The sequence below is a fragment of the Thamnophis sirtalis genome, unplaced genomic scaffold (genome assembly GCF_051295495.1).
Source record: "Thamnophis sirtalis isolate CommonGarterSnake01/CBP01778 unplaced genomic scaffold, rThaSir2_p1.2 scaffold_8, whole genome shotgun sequence".
Lineage (NCBI taxonomy): Eukaryota > Metazoa > Chordata > Lepidosauria > Squamata > Natricidae > Thamnophis > Thamnophis sirtalis.
The window spans coordinates 8,916,704-8,939,501 of record NW_028261388.1 but is presented as its reverse complement, the minus strand read 5'-3'; the positions used below and the strand labels follow the sequence as shown (position 1 = coordinate 8,939,501).

General features: G+C 44.8%; 1 protein-coding gene across 1 annotated transcript in view; it reads left to right on the top strand.

The window, feature by feature from the left end:
* Positions 1 to 357: 357 nt before the first annotated feature.
* The window catches only part of RAB38 (RAB38, member RAS oncogene family), a 26,237-nt gene continuing 3,796 nt past the window's right edge, over positions 358 to 22,798 (top strand). Inside the window, exons 1-2 of the mRNA XM_087722069.1 lie at positions 358 to 641; positions 20,432 to 20,712. Coding sequence (XP_087578195.1) covers positions 428 to 641; positions 20,432 to 20,712 — 495 coding nt within the window. The 5' untranslated portion in view covers positions 358 to 427. The remainder of the gene's footprint in view (positions 642 to 20,431; positions 20,713 to 22,798) is intronic.

Below are 22,798 nucleotides of genomic sequence, written 5' to 3'. Positions count from 1 at the left end.
AAGGAAGGAAGGAGGGAGGGAGGAGGAAAGTAGGGAGGGAGGAAAGAAAGTAGGGAGGGTGGGAAAGAAGAAAGGAAGGAAAGGGGGAGGGAGGAAAGTAGGGAGGGAGGGAAAAGGAAGGAAGGAGGGAGGAAGGAAAGGAGGGGAGGAGGGAAGGAAGGAGGGAGGGAGGGAAGAAAGTAGGGAGGGAGGGAAAGAAGAAAGGAAGGAATTCCCTGCTGAAGGTGAAAATGTGATCTCTCCCAGAGGGGCCGGAGAGGCGGGGATTCCTTGGCGGGGCCAGATCAAGAGAGGGGAGCGAGAAGGGAGAGAGAGAGAGAGCGCTCGCTCGCCTTCTCTGCCGGCTCTCTCTGCCTCCGCTGCTGCAGCTGCTCGCTGCGTCCGATCCTTCCCTTGTCCCCAGCGGACAGGAGCCGCGGCGGGGAAGATGCGCAGGCAGCCGCCGCCGGGCCAACAAGAGCACCTCTACAAGCTGCTGGTGATCGGCGACCTGGGCGTGGGCAAGACCAGCATCATCAAGCGCTACGTCCACCACAACTTCTCCCCGCACTACCGCGCCACCATCGGCGTGGACTTCGCCCTCAAAGTCCTCAGCTGGGACGCGGAAACGGTGGTGCGCCTCCAGCTTTGGGATATCGCCGGTGAGTTTCCCCGCCCGACACGGAGCGCCAGAGGCAAACTTTGCTCCTCGGATGTTTCTTCTTCTTCTTCTTCTTCTTCTTCTTCTTCTTCTTCTTCTTCTTCTTCTTCTTCTTCTTCTTCTTCTTCTTCTTCTTCTTCTTCTTCTTCTTCTTCTTCTTCTTCTTCTTCTTCTTCTTCTTCTTCTTCTTCTCATCCTCATCCTCATCCTCTCATTCTTTTCTTCTTTTCTTCCTCCTCCTCCTCTCCTTTCGTTCTTCTTCTCCTCCTCCTCCCTCCTCCTCCTCTTCTCCTTCTCCTTTTCTTTCTCCTTTTCCTTCTCCTCCTCCTCCTGCCCTTCTCCTCCTCCTCTCCTCTTGTTCCCCTCCTCTTCCTCCTCTTCTCCTTCTCCTCTCCTCTTGTTCCCCCCCCCTCCTCCTCCTCTCCTCTCGTTTTTCTCCTCCTCCTCCTCCTCCTCCTCTTCTCCTTCTCCTTTTCTTTTCCTTTTCCTTCTCCTCCTCCTCCTGCCCTTCTCCTCCTCCTCTCCTCTTGTTCCCCTCCTCTTCCTCCTCTTCTCCTTCTCCTCTCCTCTTGTTCCCCCCTCCTCCTCCTCTCCTCTCGTTTTTCTCCTCCTCCTCCTCCTCCTCCTCCTCCTCCTCCTCCTCCTCCTCCTCTTCTCCTTCTCCTTTTCTTTCTCCTTTTCCTTCTCCTCCTCCTGCCCTCCTCCTCCTCCCCTCCTCTTGTTCCCTTCCTCTTCCTCCTCTTCTCCTCCTCCTCTCCTCTTGTTCCCCCTCCTCCTCCTCTCCTCTCATTTTTTCTCCTCCTCCTCCTCCTCCTCCTCCTCCTCCTCCTCCTCCTCCTCCTCCTCCTCCTCCTCCTCCTCCTCTCCTACTCCTTCTCCTTCTCCTTCTCCTCCTCCTCCTCCCATTCCCATTAACCCTGTCTCCGGTTGAAATCCGTAGTGGAAGAGGGAAGCAGGGTGAATGGATGCGCATGGACCAAAATGGGTGGGTTTACTTTTTTTTTTTTACACAAGGAGGGATAAGAGAATAGCAGGCTTGGAAGGGACCTTGGAGGTCTTCTAGCCCAACCTTCTGCTCAAGCAGGAGTCCTTATCCCATTTCAGACACATGCTTGTCCAATCTCTTTTTAAAAACATCCGGTGTTGGGGCATTCACAACTTCTGGTGGCAAGTTGTTCCACTGGTTAATTGTTCTCGCTGTTAGGAAATTCCTCCTTAGTTCTAGGTTGCTTCCCTCCTCGGTTAGTCTCCATCTGTTGCTTCTTGTCCTGCCTTTCAGGTGCTTGGGAGGATAGGTTGACCCAAGCAGAGGATGATGATGATAGCAGCATTTGTATATGACAACTCAACTGAAGTCCATAGGATACTCAATTAAATATAGAGCAGCAAGTACAATATTCCAAATGGGTCTTTTTTTAAAAAAAAAATTCACACAATATGCTATAGTTCTGTCTGACTTTAAGCAGTTTAACATAGTTTGTGGTGACATCGAGGAGGCATATATGAAGCCCTGTTTGTTTGTTGTAGAATTTTGTTGTGAACACAGCAAATTGCCTGTTAAACCAGGATTAAGGTTTAATTGGATAGGTCAACCCACCCCAGTTCTCTAAGCCTTGCCCCTAAGTAAGGAAGCATGTTACAAAAGAATTGTGTAACTCTCTCTGTGACCCACTGAATTGTATAACCCTCTCTGTGACCCACCGGATCCACTGGATCTTATGCCCAAGTAAACTGTCATACATGAACATTTGAAGCCACATTTTCAAGCTCTGGGTAGAACCCAGAAATCCAGCATCATCTCATCCAAGTTGATCCAAAAGTTGAAAAAGTTTGGACTTCACTTCTAAACAAACAAACTTAATACGGCATACAATATTTTTTTTTGGGACATCTTCTCCGTTTCAGTGGAAAGGATTGTAAGTCAGGACAGGTAGTCCTCGACTTACGACCACCACTGAGCCCAAACTTTATGTTGCTAAGTGAGACATTTAAGTGAGTTTGGCCTCATTTTTCGACCTACACTTTCCACAGTTGTTAAGGGAATCACTGCAGTTGTTAAGTTAGTGACACGGTGGTGAAGGGAATCAGGCTTCCCCATTGACTTCTCCGAGTACCGTCGACTGCGCAGTGTCGTCTGGCGGCTCCTCGGGGGAGAGCCTTCTCTGTAGCTGCCCCGGCCCTTTGGAACGATCTACCCCCTGAGATCCGGACCCTCCCCACTTTCTCGGCCCTCCGTAAGTCTGTTAAGACCTGGCTGTTCCAGCAGGCCTGGGGCTGTTGATCTTGATTGACCTTCAGCCCCATTAAGATCGAGTGCATGTTGTATCCCTTCTTTTAATTCATTCCTGTCTTGTATTTTTAAACTTTTTAAATACTTTTAAACTGTTTTTATGTAAGCCGCCCGGAGTCCTTCGGGATTGGGCGGCATACAAATCTATTAAAATTGGAAATTGGAATTGGACTTTGCTTGTGAGAAGATCACATTAAGGTGAAATTTTGGAGCCCTTGGTGCTCTCTGGGTTTGGTTGTTTTCTTGCAGATGTTTCATTACCAAACTAGGTAACACTATCAGGGCTAGTTTGGTAGGGAAACATCTGCAAGCAAAAAACCAAGGTCAAGAGAGAACCAATATTCTGCTGTAAAGGTGAAATTTGACTTCCAATTTCTTGTTTCAAAAAATACCTCCTCCCTACTTTAGGAAATAATAGTCAAAAGTGTTTACAACAGTATCCATTGCATTAGTATCAACAACAACAACAACAACAACAACAACAACAAAAACAGTATTTGTTTAACCAATTTAACATATCTTCCTTATATCACTGGTCCCGTCCTTCCATATATTTCCCTCTTTCTAGCTCCTGTTTTGGTTTCTTATTTTCTTTTAGTGGTTTACGGCTCACACTAGTGAGAGGGATACATCTTCACGTGACTCTTGGTGGCCTCTGCAAGAGACAGAAAGTGAAAAAGATTGTGCCGTAAGCCACACTACTTTTGCAGGTGCCTTATGACATCACGCCAAGGTTCCACCACAAATCCGCGTTAGACAAAAGCGCGCTCGACAAAAGTGCATACGTGACGTCATCACAGCGCAATGAAAACATCGCGCTGTGAGCGGTAAATTTAAAATTAAAGCGAAAACCTTACCCTAACCCCCCCCCAAACCTAACCCTAAACCTAACCCTTAACCTAACCCTAACCCTAACCCTAAACCTAACCCTTAACCTAACGCTAAACCTAACGGTAACACTTAACCTAATGCTAAACCTAACCCTAATCTTAACGTAACCCTAACCCTAACCCTAACCCTAACCCTTAACCTAACCCTAACCCTAACCCTAACCCTAACCCTAACCCTAACCCTAACCCTAACCCTTACCTTTATGTGAATTGGCTTGCTTTAATTTAATTTTAATTTTAATTTAATTTATTTTAAAAAAAATTTCGTCGCGCTGCTGATGACGTCAGGTACGCGCTTTCGTCGAGCGCGGTTTTGTCGTCCGCGGTTTTGACGGGTCACGCACGCCAAAGGAGGCAACCCAGTACTATGTTGCTTTCCTCTTTTCCTGTTGTACAAATTTTCCACTCCCTGCAGCCTTCCTGTTGTCTTCATTTCCTTGGTGTAGGGTTTCCTGCCTAAGCAGGGGGTTAGACTAGAAGACCTCCAAGGTCCCTTCCCACTCTGTTATTCTACTCTATTCCTTTCCCCCCCCAATTATTTATTTTATTCAAAAGTTTAAAATACAAAATGTATTTTAGTGAGCTGTGGTGGTTAGAAGGCAGTACTACTGCAGGCTAACTCTGCCCGCTGCCAGCAGTTCGTTCCTGACGGGCTCAAGGTTGACTCAGCCTTCCATTCTACCTAGGTGGGTAAAATGAGGATCCAGATTGTTGGGGGCAATAAGCTGACTCTGTAAACCGCTTAGAGAGGGCTGCAAAGCACTGTGAAGCGGTATATAAGTCTAAGAGCTATTGCTGTTTTTCATACCGTTGTAGCATCCCCGTAATCACATGATCAACATTCAACTGAACTCCTGTTTATGACCGGTGCTGCATCCCAGGGGCATGCGATTGCCTTTTGGTCGTAAAAGGGGACAAAACTCAGTTAAAAGTGCTAGTTTGGCTGGGTGACTTTGAGGTAGTCACTAATTCTCATCCCTAGAATGGAAAAGCTGAAAACATATTCACCCATCCACATGGGATCAGTATTAGAGATCAATAACCTGTAAGTGTGAATAATGGTCTAAGTCACCTTTTTCAGTGACGTTGTAACTTTGAACGGTCACTAAATGAACTGTTGTGAGTCGAGGATTGCCTGCACTGCCTTCTAACCATCGTGCTACCATGCCTCCTGTCAGAGTCCCTGTCTCTAAGGCCCAGGAGGTGGACAATGGCAAGCCACTTCCAAAATCTTGCTAAGAAAGCTGCACATTTGGGAAAACCTGAATTTGGAAGCTCCCATCTTCTACTGCCACGCTGGCAGCGTCCACCCATCCAGTTCCAGCCAGGTGCAGAGACAAAGGATGACCTTGGCTTTCTAGAAAGAATGTTGTTATGGCTACATAGCATCTAACTCCGTACAATCCCCCACTCCCATTTTCCCACAATAGAAAATACATAGCAGAATAATAGAAAGTGTGGCAGACCAAAGATCCAACAGAAAGATGGCTTGCTCGGGAAATAACCAGTATTCAATAAAGACTTGAAGTCCCACATGCACGCATGCACACGCACATGCACACACACACACACACACATGGCCCCCGTATGTTTCTGTTAACATTTTGAATTATAAGATAAGAGTGGTGCGGTTGTCTAGAGGTTCAGCTCTTGCCTTACAATTAGGAGGTTGTGAGTTCAATCCTAGGCAGATAGTTCTCTCTCTGGGCACAATGAGAATATATCTGCTGAACAAAAACTCCGCATTGGCGACAGGGTGGGCATCCGGCCAGTAAACACTCTGCTACCTCCATTCAGTCGCCCCAACTCCACCCCGGAAGGGATTACGGAGCCATTAAACGACAAAGAAGATTTTGAGTTATAAGATAAAATAAGATACAAAATACAAAAGAAGATAAGAAAACAATGGGGAGGAAGGGGAGGGAAGAAAAGTGAGGAAGGATTAAGAAAAGGAGCATTGACTTTCGACTCTCCCTGCTGCAGTAAAAAAAGGCATTAACATCAAATCGCAACTTTTAGGTTTTTTTTTCATAATAATATAAACCATCCATTTCTATAAAGATCTAATCCGTCTCATCGGTAAAACCCAAAATAAAATGTTCATTCTTTTCCACTTCAAGCACAAAGTTCAGAAGTGGTTTCCATGTGGGACAAAAGATTGCCTGCATTTTCATTTCCTATGGCAAATGTTTTTGTTTTTTTTTGCTCGGGTGCCAATAGGGCACACGTGTGTGAGACAGCGCAAGCATGCATGCCCACACCCACAATGCAATGCCCTCCGTCATTTGCATGCGCACATAATCTCCCCGCGCATGCGCGCAGGCCTCACTGAAGCCTCCGGCGTTCCAGCAGGCCCGTTTGGGCCATTTTGTGCCCTCCCCAGGCTTCAGGAAAACCTCCTGAAACCTGAGGAGGGCAAAAAACAGCTCAAAGGGCCTACCGGAAGTTCATTTCTGAACTTCCGGTAGTTTCGTTGGGCCTGTTTTTCGCTATCCGCAGGCTCCGGAAGTTTTCCTGAAGCCTAGGGAGGGTGAAAAACGGACTCCCCCTGCCCTCCTGAAGGCCAAAAATCAGCTGGCCAGTTCACACTTGCACTTTGAAGCTGATATGGGGCAAAGCCTCGCGTGCCCTCAGATATGGCTCCGCCTGCCACTTGTGCCATGCGTGCCATAGATTCACCATCACAGTCCCAGTGCTTTCTTTCTCGAGACTTTATATAAGAGTAAAGCAAGACTCGGAGAACGAATTCCAAATGTCTTTTTTTTAAAAATTACGGGATTTTAGATATCTGTGCTGGGTTGATTTTTTGTTTGTTTGCTTGATTTTTTTTGGCCTTGGTGATTTCAGCTGCACTTCTGCAGCTCCTTTCATACATTCGGCATATGGTGACTCCTTAAGCTAAAAATCTGGCACAGCGTAACGCAGAAAGCGGATATATATATATATTTAGAGTCACAACCCCTGGTAAGCCCCAATTATGGGAGGAAGCTAACTGCTTCCATCATCTGTCAATCGGCTCATCACAAGAGTCCATCAGGACAGAAACCTAATATTTTTACTGTTGCCTTTGTTATATTTGTGTTTTTTATTTGTGCTGATAAATAAATAAAGGGAGACTAGTATAGATCTATTTCAAGCTATTTAGCTCTCATCAGCTAGCCATACCCTTACTGGGATTCGAACCTGTGCTGTATTGCATCTTAGGCAAATGACTTAGCCATTAAGCCACTGGTCTCCTCCTTATCAGCTGAAGCCAGGGAAGAAGGTATATATTTAGAGTCACAACCCCTGGTAAACCCCAATTATGGGAGGAAGCTAACTGCTTCCATCATCTGTCAATCGGCTCGTCACAAGAGTCCATCAGGACAGAAACCTAATATTTTTACTGTTGCCTTTGTTATATTTGTGTTTTTATTTGTGCTGATAAATAAATAAAGGGAGACTAGTATAGATCTATTTCAAGCTATTTAGCTCTCATCAGCTAGCCATACCCTTACTGGGATTCGAACCTGTTCGAATCCCAGTAAGGGCATGGCTAGCTGATGAGAGCTAAATAGCTTGAAATAGATCTATACTAGTCTCCCTTTATTTATTTATCAGCACAAATAAAACACACACACACACACACACACACACACACACACACACACATATTATCCTCCTCTTGAGTTCCACCAAGAGCATGCCACCCATTGTACCAGGCCCTCTTCTTAAACCACTGGGTGGTTTAAGAGAGAAATCCAAGGTTATTCTTTGCTTGTGGCAGGAAGGGACTACCTCCAAAAACTTTGATGTTTGATGTTTGATGTTTATTGATCTTGTATGCCGCCCACTCCCGAAGGACTCCCAGCGGCTTACAATAAACAAGGGAAGGGGATAAATAAACAAAACAACACTTTAAAAATACACAACATTCACAGTTACTGTGGGGCTGGATATTTCGAAAGCCCCCCGGCCTGCTGGAGCAGCCAAGACTTAACAGCTTTGCGGAAGGCCAGGAGAGTAGTAAGGGTCCGGATCTCCATGGGGAGGTCGTTCCAAAGAGCTGGAGCTGCAACAGAGAAGGCTCTCCCCCGGGGAGTCGCCAGCCGACATTGGCTGGCAGATGGAATCCGGAGGAGACCTAACCTGTGAGATCTAATCGGTCTATGGGAGGTAATCGGCAGGAGGCGGTCTCTCAGGCCTTCTCTGCCAACCTCACCAATCTAATATAGTTAGGATATAAACAAACGAAAGAGGCAAGAAAGAAATTAAACATAGGCAAATATACACAACCCAGCCCAGTTCTCTTAGCCTTGCCCCTAAGTAAGGAAGCCTGGCACAAAAGAATTGTGTAACTCTCTCTGTGACCCACTGAATCCACTGGGTCTTATGCCCAAGTAAACCATCATACTTTTTAGCATGTGAAGCCAGGTTTTTAAGCTCTGGATAGAACCCAGAGAAACCGAAGGAGAGAAAGTTGAACCCCTTTCATCTGAGTCCCCTTCAGGGGAAAAGGGCGGCATAGAAATATAATAAATTCAATCTGCGCTGTCGGCGACGTATTCGTGGCATCACCTGGCATGACAAAGTCCCAAATAGCGCAGTCTTGGAATAGGCAGGAATTTCCACTGTTGAAACAGCGACTTCTACGCTGGCTTGGGCATGTCGTGAGAATGGCCAATTGTTGGATTCCGAAAAATCTCCTGTACGGAGAATTAAGTGCAGGGAATGCACCCCAGAGGGAGACCATAGCTGCGATACAAGGATGTCTGCAAGAGGGATCTAAAGGCCTTGGGAATGGACATTAACAGCTGGGAAACCTTGACCTCTGATCTTTCAGCTTGGATGCTAAAGACGCAGCATGGCTTTCTCCAATTCGAAGAGACGCTTGTTCGGCAGGTTGAGGCAAAGTGGCAGTCCCGGAACCAATGAAATCTGGGGGCTGGGCAGGGGGCAGAATGGATATCTCCTCTCAGTGTGGGAGGGATTGCCACTCCCGAATTGGCCTTTTTAGCCACACCAGATGCTGCATTAGGACCTCTTTCCAGAGCACGATACCATCATCTTTTGAGACCGAATGAGAACGCAGAAATCCAGCATCAACTCATCCACGTCGATCCAAAAGTTGAAAAAGTTTGGACTTCAACATTGAACATAATACGGCAAACTTTTTTTTCCCCCTGACATCTTCTCCGTTTTAGTGGAAAGCATCATAAGTCAGGATAGGTACTCCTCGGCTTACAGCCACAATTGAGGCCAACCTTTCAGTTGCTAAGTGAGACATTTGCGAAGTGAGTTTTGCCCCATGTTACGATTTTTCTCGCCACCTTTGCTAAGTGAATCACTGCCGTCGTTAAGTGAATAGCACAGGGATTAAGTGAATCTGGCTTCCCCTTCGACTTTACTTGTCCGAAGGTCGCAAAAGGGGGATGAGGTGACCTTGGGACACTGCAACCGTCATAAATGTGAACCAAGCATCGGAATTGTTTAGAATAGAATAGAATTCTTTATTGGCCAAGTGTAATTGGACACACAAGGAATTTGTCTTTGGTGCATATACTTAATTTGGATCCTGAATATGATCCTGAGGATGTTGCAAATGTTGTAACTGCGAAAAAAGATCATGAGTCTCTTTTTTTCGGTGCTGTTACAACTTTGAACGGTCACTTAAACGAACTGTCATAAGTCGAGGACTGCCTGTATTAACAATTATATCTAGGATGAATTGTGGGCCTAGAAAGGAACACAAATGCATCTCGCCCTGGTCAAAGGGGAGCCTCGTGGCCTTTCTTTGCCCCAGATTTTGAGTATTTAACCTCCATAAATTCATAATAACGTTGAATAATTAGCACTGTAAGGAATGGAAGCTGAAGGGAATGTCTGGAATTCGTTAGATTGCCAACTTCCTTAATGTTGCATTTTTTTAAAAAAATAATGGGCAGAGAATCTAAAGTAAGAACGTTGTGTTTTTTTGGTTTTTTTTACTAACCTCTCCGTGTGCGTAGAAGAGAAATCTGTGGCGAATCACGTGCCACAAAAATCATAAGATGCCACTTTGAAGCCAAGCATCAAGGCTTTGGACGTAATTGCCCAAAAGCAGTAGGTTTTAACGAGCAGCACAACTGCAGAATTTATGCCACGAGGAAGAGAGAATTATAGTATTGTATTTGTGGGGGGGAGGGGAGAGAGAAAAGCATGTTAAGAAATTGGAGACCAAGTTGGTTTTCTTTTAAGAAGCAAAGTCTTTTCAAAAGAAATAGTGTGAAAGTCTCCGTGACCCATCAAAACCGCGCTCGACTAACTGCGCCCGATTAAACCGCATTGCTGACGTCATCAACAGGGCGACAACAGCCAGCGTGGAGAAAGAAGGGCGCTTTAAATAGCCCCTTTGAGTCAGGTCAGTTCCATGTTTACTAACCAAAAATAATAATTGAAGTTAGGTGTGATGGATATTTTTGCCACCTTGCATTACTTGTATAAAAACAATTAAAGGCAGAATGCAAATAAGGTAAGTAAGGGTTCCACCACAAAACCGCGCTCGACTAAACCGCGCCCGACTAAACCGTGTCGCTGACGTCATCAACAGGGCGACAAAAGCGCGGAGACAGAACCCTAAACCTAAAATTAACCCCTAAACCTAACCCCCCTAAACCTAATCCTAATCCTAAACCTAACCCTTAACCTAACCCTAACCCTAACCCTAAACCTAACCCTTAACCTAACCCTAAACCTAATCCTAACCCTTAACCTAACCCTTAACCTAACCCTACACCTAATCTTAATCCTAACCCTTAACCTAACCCTAAACCTAATCCTAACCCTTAACCTAACCCTAACCCTTAACCTAACCCTAAAGCTAACCCTAAACCTAACCCTTACCTTAAATTGAATCAGCTTGCTTTCAAAGCGCTATTTAAAGCGCCCTTCTTTCTCCGCGCTGGCTGTTGTCGCCCTGTTGATGACATCAGCGACGCGGTTTAATCGGGCGCGGTTTAGTCGAGCGCGCTTTAGACGGGTCACGGTAAGTAAGTAAGTAAGTAAGTAGGTAAAATAATGGGCCCCTATTTTTAGCCTAGAGTTCTTGGCTGCATTTTTATTGCGTTTGTCTTTTTAATTTAAAAAAAAATATCTGCCTATGAATTCTAATTTCTGAAGCGCACATTGAAAACAGCAGATGTAATGACTGAATAGACTCATTTTCCATTGCCTGATAGTTCCTACTTTAGAAACTTCTTCACGAAGCCTAAAATCCCATACAAACCCTCAAAGATTCTTTAAAAAATGCACTCGGAATGCAAATTCAGCACAAGAAGACAGCCCCAATGCTATCTCGGTTACATTCAACTGGGTGACTTTGAGTCAATCATCAGGAAATGGTGAGTTCTAGTCCGCCTTAGACATGAAAGCCAACTGGATGACTTTAAGCCAGTCACCAGGAGACTGTGAATTCTAGTTCTGTTTTAAAGCAACTGGGTGACTTTGGGCCAATCACCAGAAGATTGTGAATTCTAGTCCCACCTTAGGGACAAAATCCAGCTGGGTGACTTTGGGCCAATCACCAGGAGACGGTGAGTTCTAGTCCCTCCTTAGAACCCATGAAAGCCAGTTGAGTGACTTTGGGCCAGTCGTTCTCTCTCATACCAACCCACCTCACAGGGCTGTTGTGGGGAGGATTTAGGTATGTTCACCACCTTGAGTTATTTACAAAGTAATAAAGGGAGAATAACCATCTCATAAATAAATAAAAATAGCATATCCTCTTTGAGTCAGGTTAGTTCCTTATTTACTAACCAAAAATAACAATTTGAATTATTGTCTTCTTCCTATCATTCTTCTCTGACATTTATATTTTGCAGTTTCTTAGCCTTGCATATATAACATATGGATCTGAACCTCCTTCCCCCCCCCAGCTGATAGCTCTGACATATTGAGGTTTCTTAATGGAGGAACCTCAGGGCAGAAGGAAATCATTGCTGCAAGGATATGATTGACTAACACATGATATATGTACTCCTCAGATTATCCCATCGAGACTAATCATAAGCAAAACTTGAGTTTAGCTTTATCAAAGGACAGCATTGTTCTATCAGATAAAATCTAAAGCCAAAAAGATAATTATGGAATTTCAAAATCATGTGAAAACAATTTCCCCCCTGCTAAAAAAAGAAGATAAAAGTATGATATTCGAATCTGTGATATTATCTGTAAATGAAAAGACTGTTATGTCCTCAGATGCACTTTTGGCTTTTGGCCTATTACGCTTTGTGGAGGAGAAAGAAAGAAAGAAAGAAAGAAAGAAAGAAAGAAAGAAAGAAAGAAAGAAAGAAAGAAAGAAAGAAAGAAAGAAAGACCAAGGGAGGGAGGAAGGGAAGGAGGAAAGGAAAGAAAAAGGAAGGAAGGGAACAGAGAAAGAAAGAAAGAAAGAAAGAAAGAAAGAAGAAAGAAGAAAAAGAAGAGGAAAAGAGGAAGGAAGGAAAGAGAAAGAAAGAAAGAAAAGAAAAAAGGAAAAAACAAAATGGCCACTAGGTTATGAAAATGAATCCCTCTCTCCTCAGCCGCTATGAAAAGAAGACCCCAGAGAAGAAAGTTTAAAGACCCCCCTCCCCATTCTTCCCTCTTTAGTTTCCTGCCCCCTTCAGAATGTCTGGATGTTGATGCCCTGAATTAAGCTATGGCTTTGAGCAATGGTTTTAAAACAGGGGTGTCAAACTCAAGGTCCGCGGGCCAGAGGGGCAGTGGTAGGATTCAAAATTTTTAACTACCGGTTCTGTGGGTGTGGCTTGATGGGAGTGGCATGGCTTGGTGGGCGTGGCAGGGGAAGACTACTGCAAAATCCTCATTTCCTCCCGATCAGCTGGGACTCGGGAAGCAGAGAATAGATGGGGGCGGGGCCAGCCAAAGGTGGTATTTACTGATTCTCCAAACTATTCAAAATTCCCGTAACCATTTCTCCAGAACCGGTCAGAATCACGGTATTCTGCCGGTTCGGACCGGTTTGCCCAAACCGGTAGCGGAAATCGTAGGTGGCCCCGCCCACCCACCCCGGCTGTATGATATCCCATTTAGGCACTTTTTAAAGCCAAAGCGCATGCGTGGAAGGCTGAGCACATGGCGGATGTCAACCCGCGCTCACATTTGCAAGCCAGTAGGGAAGGTAAGTGAATACCCCTGCTGCAGGCACTGAAAAAATTGACTTATGACTGTTTTTCACACTTACGACCATTGCAGGATCCCCATGGTCACGTGATCAAAATTCAGATGTTTGGCAACTGGCTCATATTTATGACGGTTGCCATATCCTGGGGTTACGTGATCACCTTTGGCAAGCAAAGTAACAGCTGCAGTGATTCACTTTGCGACTGTGACAAAAAAAGGTTGTAAAATGGGCCAAAATTCACTTAACCACTGTCTCGTTTAGCAACATAAATCCTGAGCTCAGTTGTGGTCGTAAGATGAGGACTACTTGCATTCTTGGCATTTGTGACTAAAATTAGTGAAAAACTCCCAAAATGCGTATTCTTACATCTACACATGAAATTTCTTTCTCCATCAATCAGAAAGTCTGTTTTTTTTTTCAATCGCAGTATTGTTCCAACATTTTTTTTTTATTTTCAAAAACATATGCTAGCAATAATGTAGAGCTGATGACAATACGCTTTCCAGATTTCAGCAGACAAATGTGTGAAAATTCATGAGATCATCAGACTACAATGTTCAAAGATTTGAAGGAACTGGACTGAAGCCCATTGCTGGGATCAGGAAATAAATCGAATGATGAAAAACTAGACTGTGGCATCTGTCAACAGAAGAAAGAGAGGAAAGAAGAGAAATTGACAAGGACACAGTCCACAAAGGCTTGATTGACTATTGTGGTGAAAATCAACACAAAAACCAGGACACTCAAATAGCTGGGCAATATTTCTTTTTGAAGTTATATCTTCTTGTTAGTGGCGAAGTTGTTTCTGACTCTTCGCAACCCCATGGACAATGTTCCTCCGGGCCTTCCTGTCCTCTACCTTCCTCTGGAGTCCATTTAAGCTCATGCCGACTGCTTCGGTGACTCCATCCAGCCACCTCCTTCTCTGTCGTCCCCTTCTTCTTTTGCCCTCCATCGTTCCCAGCATGAGGCTCTTCTCCAGTGAGTCCTTCCTTCTCATTAGGTGGCTGATTAGGTGGCTGACCACTGGTTCTGAGTTGATTTCAGGAGCAGATGCTAGTAAATCATGAGTTAGTTCAGCCGCATCTGTCATAAATTATTTTAATGGTTTTGTTTCCTTCAGCAGGACAACATGCTGGTGTTCTGGACAAGGACTTTTCTCTGTTGCATTAGCTGTTTTTTCTGAATTCTGCTTAAATTAGATTTGAGAAGATCCAACTTTGACCATAAAGTGAGAGCAAAGAACAAGACAGCTGGCCTTTGAATTTTATTGTCTGTGTGGGGTGTTGCAATAGGTAAATAAAAGTATAGTAAGTATTTGACACGGTGTGAACCTTTCTCTAGACAAAGCAGTCTTGAGACTTTGAAGAAAAATTTCAGCCTGTCCCTTTGTAGCTGAATAATATGGGTTGGTGTCATAGGTCTGAGTCCATTCTTTTTCTGGTTGGTAATGATCTGGCTACAATTGGGTGGACTGTCACTCAATATAGGTTGTCTTCAATAGGTCTATGACAGTTCACCATGCCAACTAACCATGGCTAACTTGTCATGGCCAGTTTGCCATGACCAACTCACCATGGCCAACTCATCACGGTCAACTCATCATGGCCAACTCACCATGGCCAACTCACCACAGCCAACTCATCATGGCCAACTTGCCACAGATAACTCACCATGGCCAACTCATCATGGCCAACTCATCATGGTCAACTCATCATGGCCAACTTGCCATGGCCAACTCACCACAGCCAACTCATCATGGCCAACTTGCCACAGCTAACTCACCATGGCCAACTCATCATGGCCAACTCGCCATGGCCAACTCACCACAGCCAACTCATCATGGCCAACTTGCCACAGCTAACTCACCATGGCCAACTCATCATGGCCAACTCGCCATGGCCAACTCACCACAGCCAACTCATCATGGCCAACTTGCCACAGCTAACTCACCATGGGCATCTCATCATGGTCAACCCATCATGGCCAACTCGCCATGGCCAACTCACCACAGCCAACTCATCATGGCCAACTCACCACAGATAACTCACCATGGCCAACTCATCATGGCCAACTCGCCACAGATAACTCACCATGGCCAACTCACCATGGCCAACTCACCACGGATAACTCACCATGGCCAACTCATCATGGCCAACTTGCCATGGCCAACTCACCACAGCCAACTCATCATGGCCAACTCGCCACAGATAACTCACCATGGCCAACTCATCATGGCCAACTTGCCATGGCCAACTCATCATGGCCAACTCACCATGGCTAACTCACCATGGCCAACTTACTACAGCTAACTCACCTCAGTCAACTTGCTACAGTCGATTTGCTGTAGAACAAGAGTTACACTAATAATATCAAAGAAATGGTGGAATAGAATCATTAAAGAAAGGATGCAAAAGGAGCGACAGAATAACATGTGAACGGCAAGGATTAAAATATTTCTTATTTATTTAAAATAATTAAATAGAATTCTTACATTGTCCCATAGTGAGTTGGCCATGGTGAATTGGTCATGGTAAGTTGGCTGCACCGAGTTGGCTGTGGCAAGTTGTCCCATTCCCAAGTATGGGAGATCCTGCCTTATTTAAAGAACACAATTCTGGGTATTCACTATCAAAGTCTGATGTTTATAACACAGGTGTGTGGAAGTATGTCATAGCTTGAATAAAGGAGAGTTCATTGGGCCTCCCAAAAGCCATTGCTTATTTATTTATATTTTATTCCTTAAATGTATATGTTTCTCATCTGACTGTTGAGCAACTCTGGGCTTGTTGATTTACCCCAGGCTGAAAAACATTACAAAACTTTTGCCAACTCCACTAGTCTACTGTCAAACAGATTGTGGACACACGGAGGCAATTTAGCACCAGGTGTTTGCCGATATAGTTTCTGAAACGTATTTTTGTTGGCTTCAGTTTAGCATCTCTGAAATGTTGCTCCAGTTCACATTATGATACAAACAGCAGAATCAGTGTCCAATTGCTCCAGTGTGGTGGTGTCACTCCCTTTCAATCTGTCAGAGTTTGCAGTAGAAATCACATCCAGAAAGCACACACAGATAACTGATTCAGCAGGATTCATTCAGTAGGATTCACTTCTTTATACACATAATAATACATCAGATTCTTCCAACGTGGTAGAGAGATTGTTTCAGTTCAGAGATCAGAGCAGGCTACTAGATTAGATTTGTTTCAGAGCTGAGCATAGAGCTAAACCACGCTCAGACCTTTTGCTTAAGTTTCTGTTTTCCAAACAAACCCCATTAGCTGACCTTGTTACCATGCCTATTCATTGGCCGACCTTCTTACCATGTTTCTGCCAGTTTATGAATATTCTGACACAATGGGTACCTCTTGCTAGTGTCATTTCACCTTTTATCCATTAGATTTCACAATTAGTTGTCCCTATTTTGTGACTCTTACCAAATTCTTCATCTTGCACAGCTGGATTCCTTTTAAAGTCATAGTTTGGTTAATTATCTTGAGTTATGGTTGGTAACAAGCTGTTTGAAGATATCCTACATGCATTTTTATTTTTTTTTGCTGGAGAAGACTCCTGCATTTTTTTTATTATAAAATTTTATTAACCATTTCCATAACATATAATCACATGTAAATTATTACCTAGACAATATCATGTTATAAGAGAGGATAATATACATGTGCAATCATCTTGCTTTAAAATCAAGCCTACTATACTTCCCCCCCACCCTCCCCTCCCCGAGCCCCCACAACCTACCCCACCCCCCCCCCCCGACTTCCCAGAACCCGTACACGGCATAGATATTTAACAACCACAGTCTAAGATATATTGATAAAAAATAAAAGTAAGAAGTTAATAACATCTTTACGTTGAACTTAGCTCCTCCTTGGAAAACTAACTTTAGACAATTTAAATCATTCCTAATCTTAAGCATAGGCTATCTGGAATTTCTTAGCCCCATATTTATTTTGAATATAATCAATCCATTTTTTTCCAGTCTCGTTTATATCTCTCATTTGAATGGTCTTTAAGATAGGCAGATATTTTAGCCATCTCAGCTAAATTTGTGACTTTCAGTGTCCATTCTTGAATTGTAGGCAAATCTTCCTTCTTCCAGTATTGCGCCACCAACAGTCTTGCTGCCGTTATTAAATGCAAAATCAGGTTAACCTCTACCACTGTACAGTCAGTAATTATACCTAACAAGAATAGCTGAGGAGTAAATTTTATCCTTTTTTAAAGAATATTTTGTATAATCCACCATATTTTTATCCAAAATGCTTTAATCTTTGGGCAAGTCCACCATATATGAAAGTATGTAGCATCAAGAGAACCACATCTCCAACATTTGGGTTGTAAATCCGAATACATAGAAGCCAATTTTTTAGGATCTAAATGCCATCTATAGAACATCTTGTAAAAATTTTCTCTCAGGTTTTGGGCTTGTGTGAATTTCACATCCTACATGCATTTTTGAAGCTTTCTTCTTTAAATCTGCATTGAGCCAGGGTGTGTGAATCTCTGCCACAACAATAACGCAGTTCATTTGGGCCTGTTGTAATTTGTGCCTGTAGTATTGCAAGCTTAGTTATGTTTCTTTCCACTACTGATTGCAGCTTTATAGTATTTCTGTTTCCATGGAGATAACCAGTCCAAATGGTCACCTAAGTGCTAAATCTGTCGCTGTTAAGAGTCTTTTTTCTTTCAGAATTCTATAAAAACAATTTCTCGATTGTTTTGCCCTTTGCCAAATTTGCTATCTTCAGACAGTGTTTTCCATATCACAGTGGTTTGGGCCTCTTTTTGTCTAGTTAAGTAAGATTCTGTTTCATGCTTCAAAAGTCTTCTCAGATTTTTCTTCCACGTGGACAAAGTTGCTTATAAATGAAACTGTACAGAATACAGAATAGCAGAGTTGAAAGGTGCCTTGGAGGTCTTCTAGTCCAACCCCCTGCCTAGGCAGGAAACCCTCCACCACTTCAGACAAATGGTTGTCCAACCTCTTCTTCAAAACTTTCAGTGTTGGAGCATTCACAGCTTCTGGATTGGAAGGCTGAGTCAACCTTGAGCTGGAGAAAGATCACCCACAACTTCTGAAGATTTGGACCCAATCCTCCAATGACAATGCAGAACAGGATAGGTTGTTGCTTTTGGCAAAGGAGAAACACTAAACACTATGGATGAAATTGTGCTTTTGCTCCCTTTTTTTTGCATGTTTCTTGTCAGTTCTGCCGCTCAGGCTATTCAGATCCCATCGGGACCCTTCCCCATTCACCAACAGAATAGAATAGAATAACAGAGTTGGAAGGGACCTTGGAGGTCTTCTAGTCCGACCCCCTGGTCAAGCAGGAGACTCTACACCAGGGGTGTCAAAAGTACATCGTCATGTTGCCGTCACGTGACATATCATGACCCGTGGCATGACAAAACCGCGAAGCCCTTATCCGCGGAGACATAAGCGTGTCGCTAAAGCCGCGACGTCATCACTGGGCATCATCACCGCCGCGACAACAGCGCGGCAACAGAAGGGCGCTTTAAAACGGCGCCGCGGCAGAAAGCCGATTTCAATTAAGGTAAAGGTTAGGATTAGGCTTAGGGGTTTGTTTTAGGGTTAGGTTTAGGGTTAGGTTTAGGGTTAGGTTTAGGGTTAGGTTTAGGGTTAGGTTTAGGGTTAGGTTTAGGGTTAGGTTTAGGGTTAGGTTTAGGGTTAGGTTTAGGGTTAGGTTTAGGGTTAGGTTTAGGGTTAGGTTTAGGGTTAGGTTTAGGGTTAGGTTTAGGGTTAGGTTTAGGGTTAGGTTTAGGGTACTGAGTGCTTGGGAATGCGCGGATTTGCCCTCCGCGATTATGTCATCGCGGTAGGGTCGCATTTTTCCTTAGCGCTTCGAACGGCGCAAATTAGTCTTCGCGCTTATGTCTCCGCGGATAAGGGCTTCGCGGATTTGTGGTGGAACCATCATGACCCCCCCTCCTGAAACAGGGGTGGGCGTGGCTCGTGTGTGACATATCTGTCCTGCAGGTCATAAGTTTTGACACGCCTGCTCTATTCCATTTCAAACAAGTGACTGGCCAATCTTTTCTTAAAAGCCACAATATTTGAAGGCAAGCCGTTTCGCTGGTTAATCGTTCTCACTGTTAGGAAACGTGTCCCTAATTCTAGGTTGCTTCTCTCCTTGATTAGTTTCCATCCATTGCTTCTTGTCTTGTCTTCTGGTGCTTTGGAAAATAGGCTGACCCCCGCCCCCCCTCTTCTTCATGGCTGTTTCAATATTTGAGGGCTGCCAGGAAGAAATGCTGTGGGGTCTCCTGCTTGAGCAAGGTGTTGGACTAGAGCAGTGGTTACAAACTGGTGGTCCGCAGATAAATTGTTTGCATTTTTTACATTGCACTGAATCCGGGGTCCTCAAACTCTGCCTCCATTGCACCCTGATACGTGCAATGAACGTTTGTGTTTCTGCAGAGAGTCTCCCCCTTCGGGGTCTTTTTGTGTGGGTCGGAAGGGGGCAGAAATTCCAATTTGGGATCTGGTTCAGCCTCCTGGTGGGGGGCTTTGGATGAAGGCTGGAGGGAAGTACCGCTGGTGACGAAGACCCGGAGGGGCCTCGTTCCAGTGGGACTGCGTCATGGCCTGGAACTGGCTGACCATCTCAGCCCGCTGAGACTCCAGGCACCAGTACCTGGCCTTGCACTCCTGCAGATCTTCCCTCTGCTTGGAAAGCCTATGCTCGTAGTCCTCATTGAGGTACTTCTGCTGAGCCTCCTTCTCGGTCAGATCCAATTTGAACTGAGCTGTTTTGCCAACTCTTTCTCATGGTGGCTGCTTAGCTCCAGCAACTGCTTCCAGTTGGGGCCCTAAGGAGCCCGGGCGGGCAGGCGATGAGTGAATGGGAGGGGAGGGGCAAGTAGAGGCTGGTGAAGTGCCCCTTCACCACACCCACCCAGTCACATGATCACCTAGCCACGCCCACCCAGGCAGTCATTAGGCAGATCATATTAGTGGTCAGCGGGATTTAAAATTAAGAATTTAGTGGTCCCAGAGGTCTGAAAGGTTGGGGACCCCTGGGCTGGAATATTTCCAAGATCAACTGGCTCATTCATTACCTCTCGATTGCTTATGAGAGAAAGAGCCGAGGTGGCGCAGTGGTTAGAGTGCAGCACTGCAGGGTACTTCAGCTGACTGCAGTTCTGCAGTTCGGCTGTTCAAATCTCACCGGCTCAAGGTTGACTCAGCCTTCCATCCTTCCGAGGTGGGTAAAATGAGGACCCGGATTGTTGTTGGGGGCAATATGCTGACTCTGTAAACCGCTTAGAGAGGGCTGAAAGCCCTATGAAGCGGTATATAAGTCTAACTGCTATTGCTATTGCTATTGCTATTATGTCTGTGTTCCTTTCCCTTCCTTTTTTCAGCTTCCCCACAAACCTCTCACAGTGCAGTAGGTGCGAGTATGTTTAAAAGTGTCCTTTTATCCTTCTAGGTCAAGAAAGGTTTGGGAACATGACCCGGGTCTACTACCGGGAAGCTGTGGGAGCTTTTATCGTCTTTGACGTTACAAGGCCGGCTACCTTTGAAGCCGTCACCAAGTGGAAGCAGGACCTGGACACTAAATTGACTCTCCCCAATGGCCAGCTGGTGCCAACGGTCCTGCTAGCAAACAAATGCGACCAAGGCCAAGAGTTGCTGGTGAATAATGGCTTCAAGATGGACCAGTTCTGCAAGGACAATGGTTTTGTGGGATGGTTCGAAACATCAGCTAAGGTAACGTCCTTCTGTGTCGGCAGGTAACAGTATTGATCCGTTGAGTTAGGCTTGGTTATCACGAGAGAGAGAGAGAGAGAGAGAGAGAGAGAGAGAGAGAGAGAGAAGGTAGGTAGGGAGAGAGAATGAGTGAGTAGGTAGGTAGGTAGGTGGAGAGACAGAGAAATTCAGTAGATAGGTAGGGAGGTAGAGAGTAGGGAGGTAGATAGAGGGCTAGAGAGAGAGAAATACAGTAGATAGGTAGGGAGAGAGCGAGAGTAGGTAGTAGGTAGATAGAGGGATAGAGAGAGAGAGAAATACAGTAGTAGGTAGGGAGAGAGTAGGTAGTAGGTAGATAGAGGGATAGAGAGAGAGAGAAATACAGTAGATAGGTAGGGAGAGAGACAGTAGGTAGGTAGGTAGATAGAGGGATAGAGAGAGAGAAATACAGTAGATAGGTAGGGAGAGAGTAGATAGGTAGAGAGAGAGAGAGAGAGAGAGAGAGTAGGTAGTAGGTAGATAGAGGGATAGAGAGAGAGAGAAATACAGTAGATAGGTAGGGAGAGAGACAGTAGGTAGGTAGGTAGATAGAGGGATAGAGAGAGAGAAATACAGTAGATAGGTAGGGAGAGAGTAGATAGGTAGAGAGAGAGAGAGAGAGAGAGAGAGTAGGTAGTAGGTAGATAGAGGGAGAGAAAGAGAGAGAAATACAGTAGTAGGTAGGGAGAGAGTAGATAGGTAGAGAGAGAGAGAGAGAGAGAGAGAGTAGGTAGTAGGTAGATAGAGGGATAGAGAGAGAGAGAAATACAGTAGATAGGTAGGGAGAGAGAGAGTAGGTAGGTAGGTAGGTAGGTAGAGGGATAGAGAGAGAGAAATACAGTAGATAGGTAGGGAGAGAGAGAGTAAGTAGGTAGGTAGATAGAGGGATAGAGAGAGAGAAATACAGTAGATAGGTAGGGAGAAAGAGAGAGAGAGAGAAAGAGTAGGTAGTAGGTAGATAGAGGGATAGAGAGAGATAGAAATACAGTAGTAGGTAGGGAGAGAGTAGGTAGGTAGATAGAGGGATAGAGAGAGAGAAATACAGTAGATAGGTAGGGAAAGAGAGAGAGAGAGAGTAGGTAGTAGGTAGATAGAGGGAGAGAAAGAGAGAGAAATTACAGTAGATAGGTAGGGAGAGAGAGAGTAGGTAGGTAGGTAGGTAGGTAGGTAGGTAGGTAGGTAGGTAGGTAGATAGATAGATAGAGGGAGAGAGAGGGAGAGAAACACAGTAGATAGGTAGGGAGAGAGAGAGTAGGTAGGTAGGTAGGTAGGTAGGTAGGTAGGGAGAGAGAGAGAGAGAGAGAGAGAGAGAGAGAGAGAGAGAGAGAGAGAGAGAGAGAGAGAGAGAGAGAGAGAGATGTTGAAACTGTTAAAAGAGTGCAGAGAAGAGCAACAAAGAGGATTAGGGGATTGGAGCCTAAAACATATGAGGAACGGTTGCAGGAACTGGGTATGTCTAGTATGATGAAAAGAAGGACTAGGGGAGACATGATAGAAGTCTTCCAATATCTCAGGGGCTGCCACAAAGAAGAGGGAGTCAAGCTATTCTCCTAAGCACCTGAAGGAAGCACAAGAAGCAACGGATGGAAACTAATCAAGGAGGGAAGCAACTTTAGAATTAAGGAGAAATTTCTCGGTAGAACAATGAATCAGTGCAATGATTTGCCTCCTGAAGTTGCGGGGGGGGGGGGGGGGGCTCCAACACTAGAAGTTTGAAGAAGAGATTGGACAACCATTTGTCTGAAATGGTCTAGTGTTTTCTGCCTGAGCAAGGGGTTAGACTAGAAGACTTCCAAGATCCCTTCCAACTCTGTAATTCTGTTATTTGATCCTGTCCACTGAAGGGCCAGATTGTGGCCAATGGATCCCTTAAACACAGCTGAAGAATGATGCCCATTTATCCCTTCTATTGCTTATCTAAGAAGACATTAGGACTCAATAAGGGCTGAAAACCCCAGCCAAGTGTGGCAGTGAAAGAGTTAAGGGTATGATGGCTAGGGGAAAAATATCTCTGTGGTGTCCCCTTTCCCACAATGGCCTCAGTGACTGCTTGTTTTGCTTAAGAGCT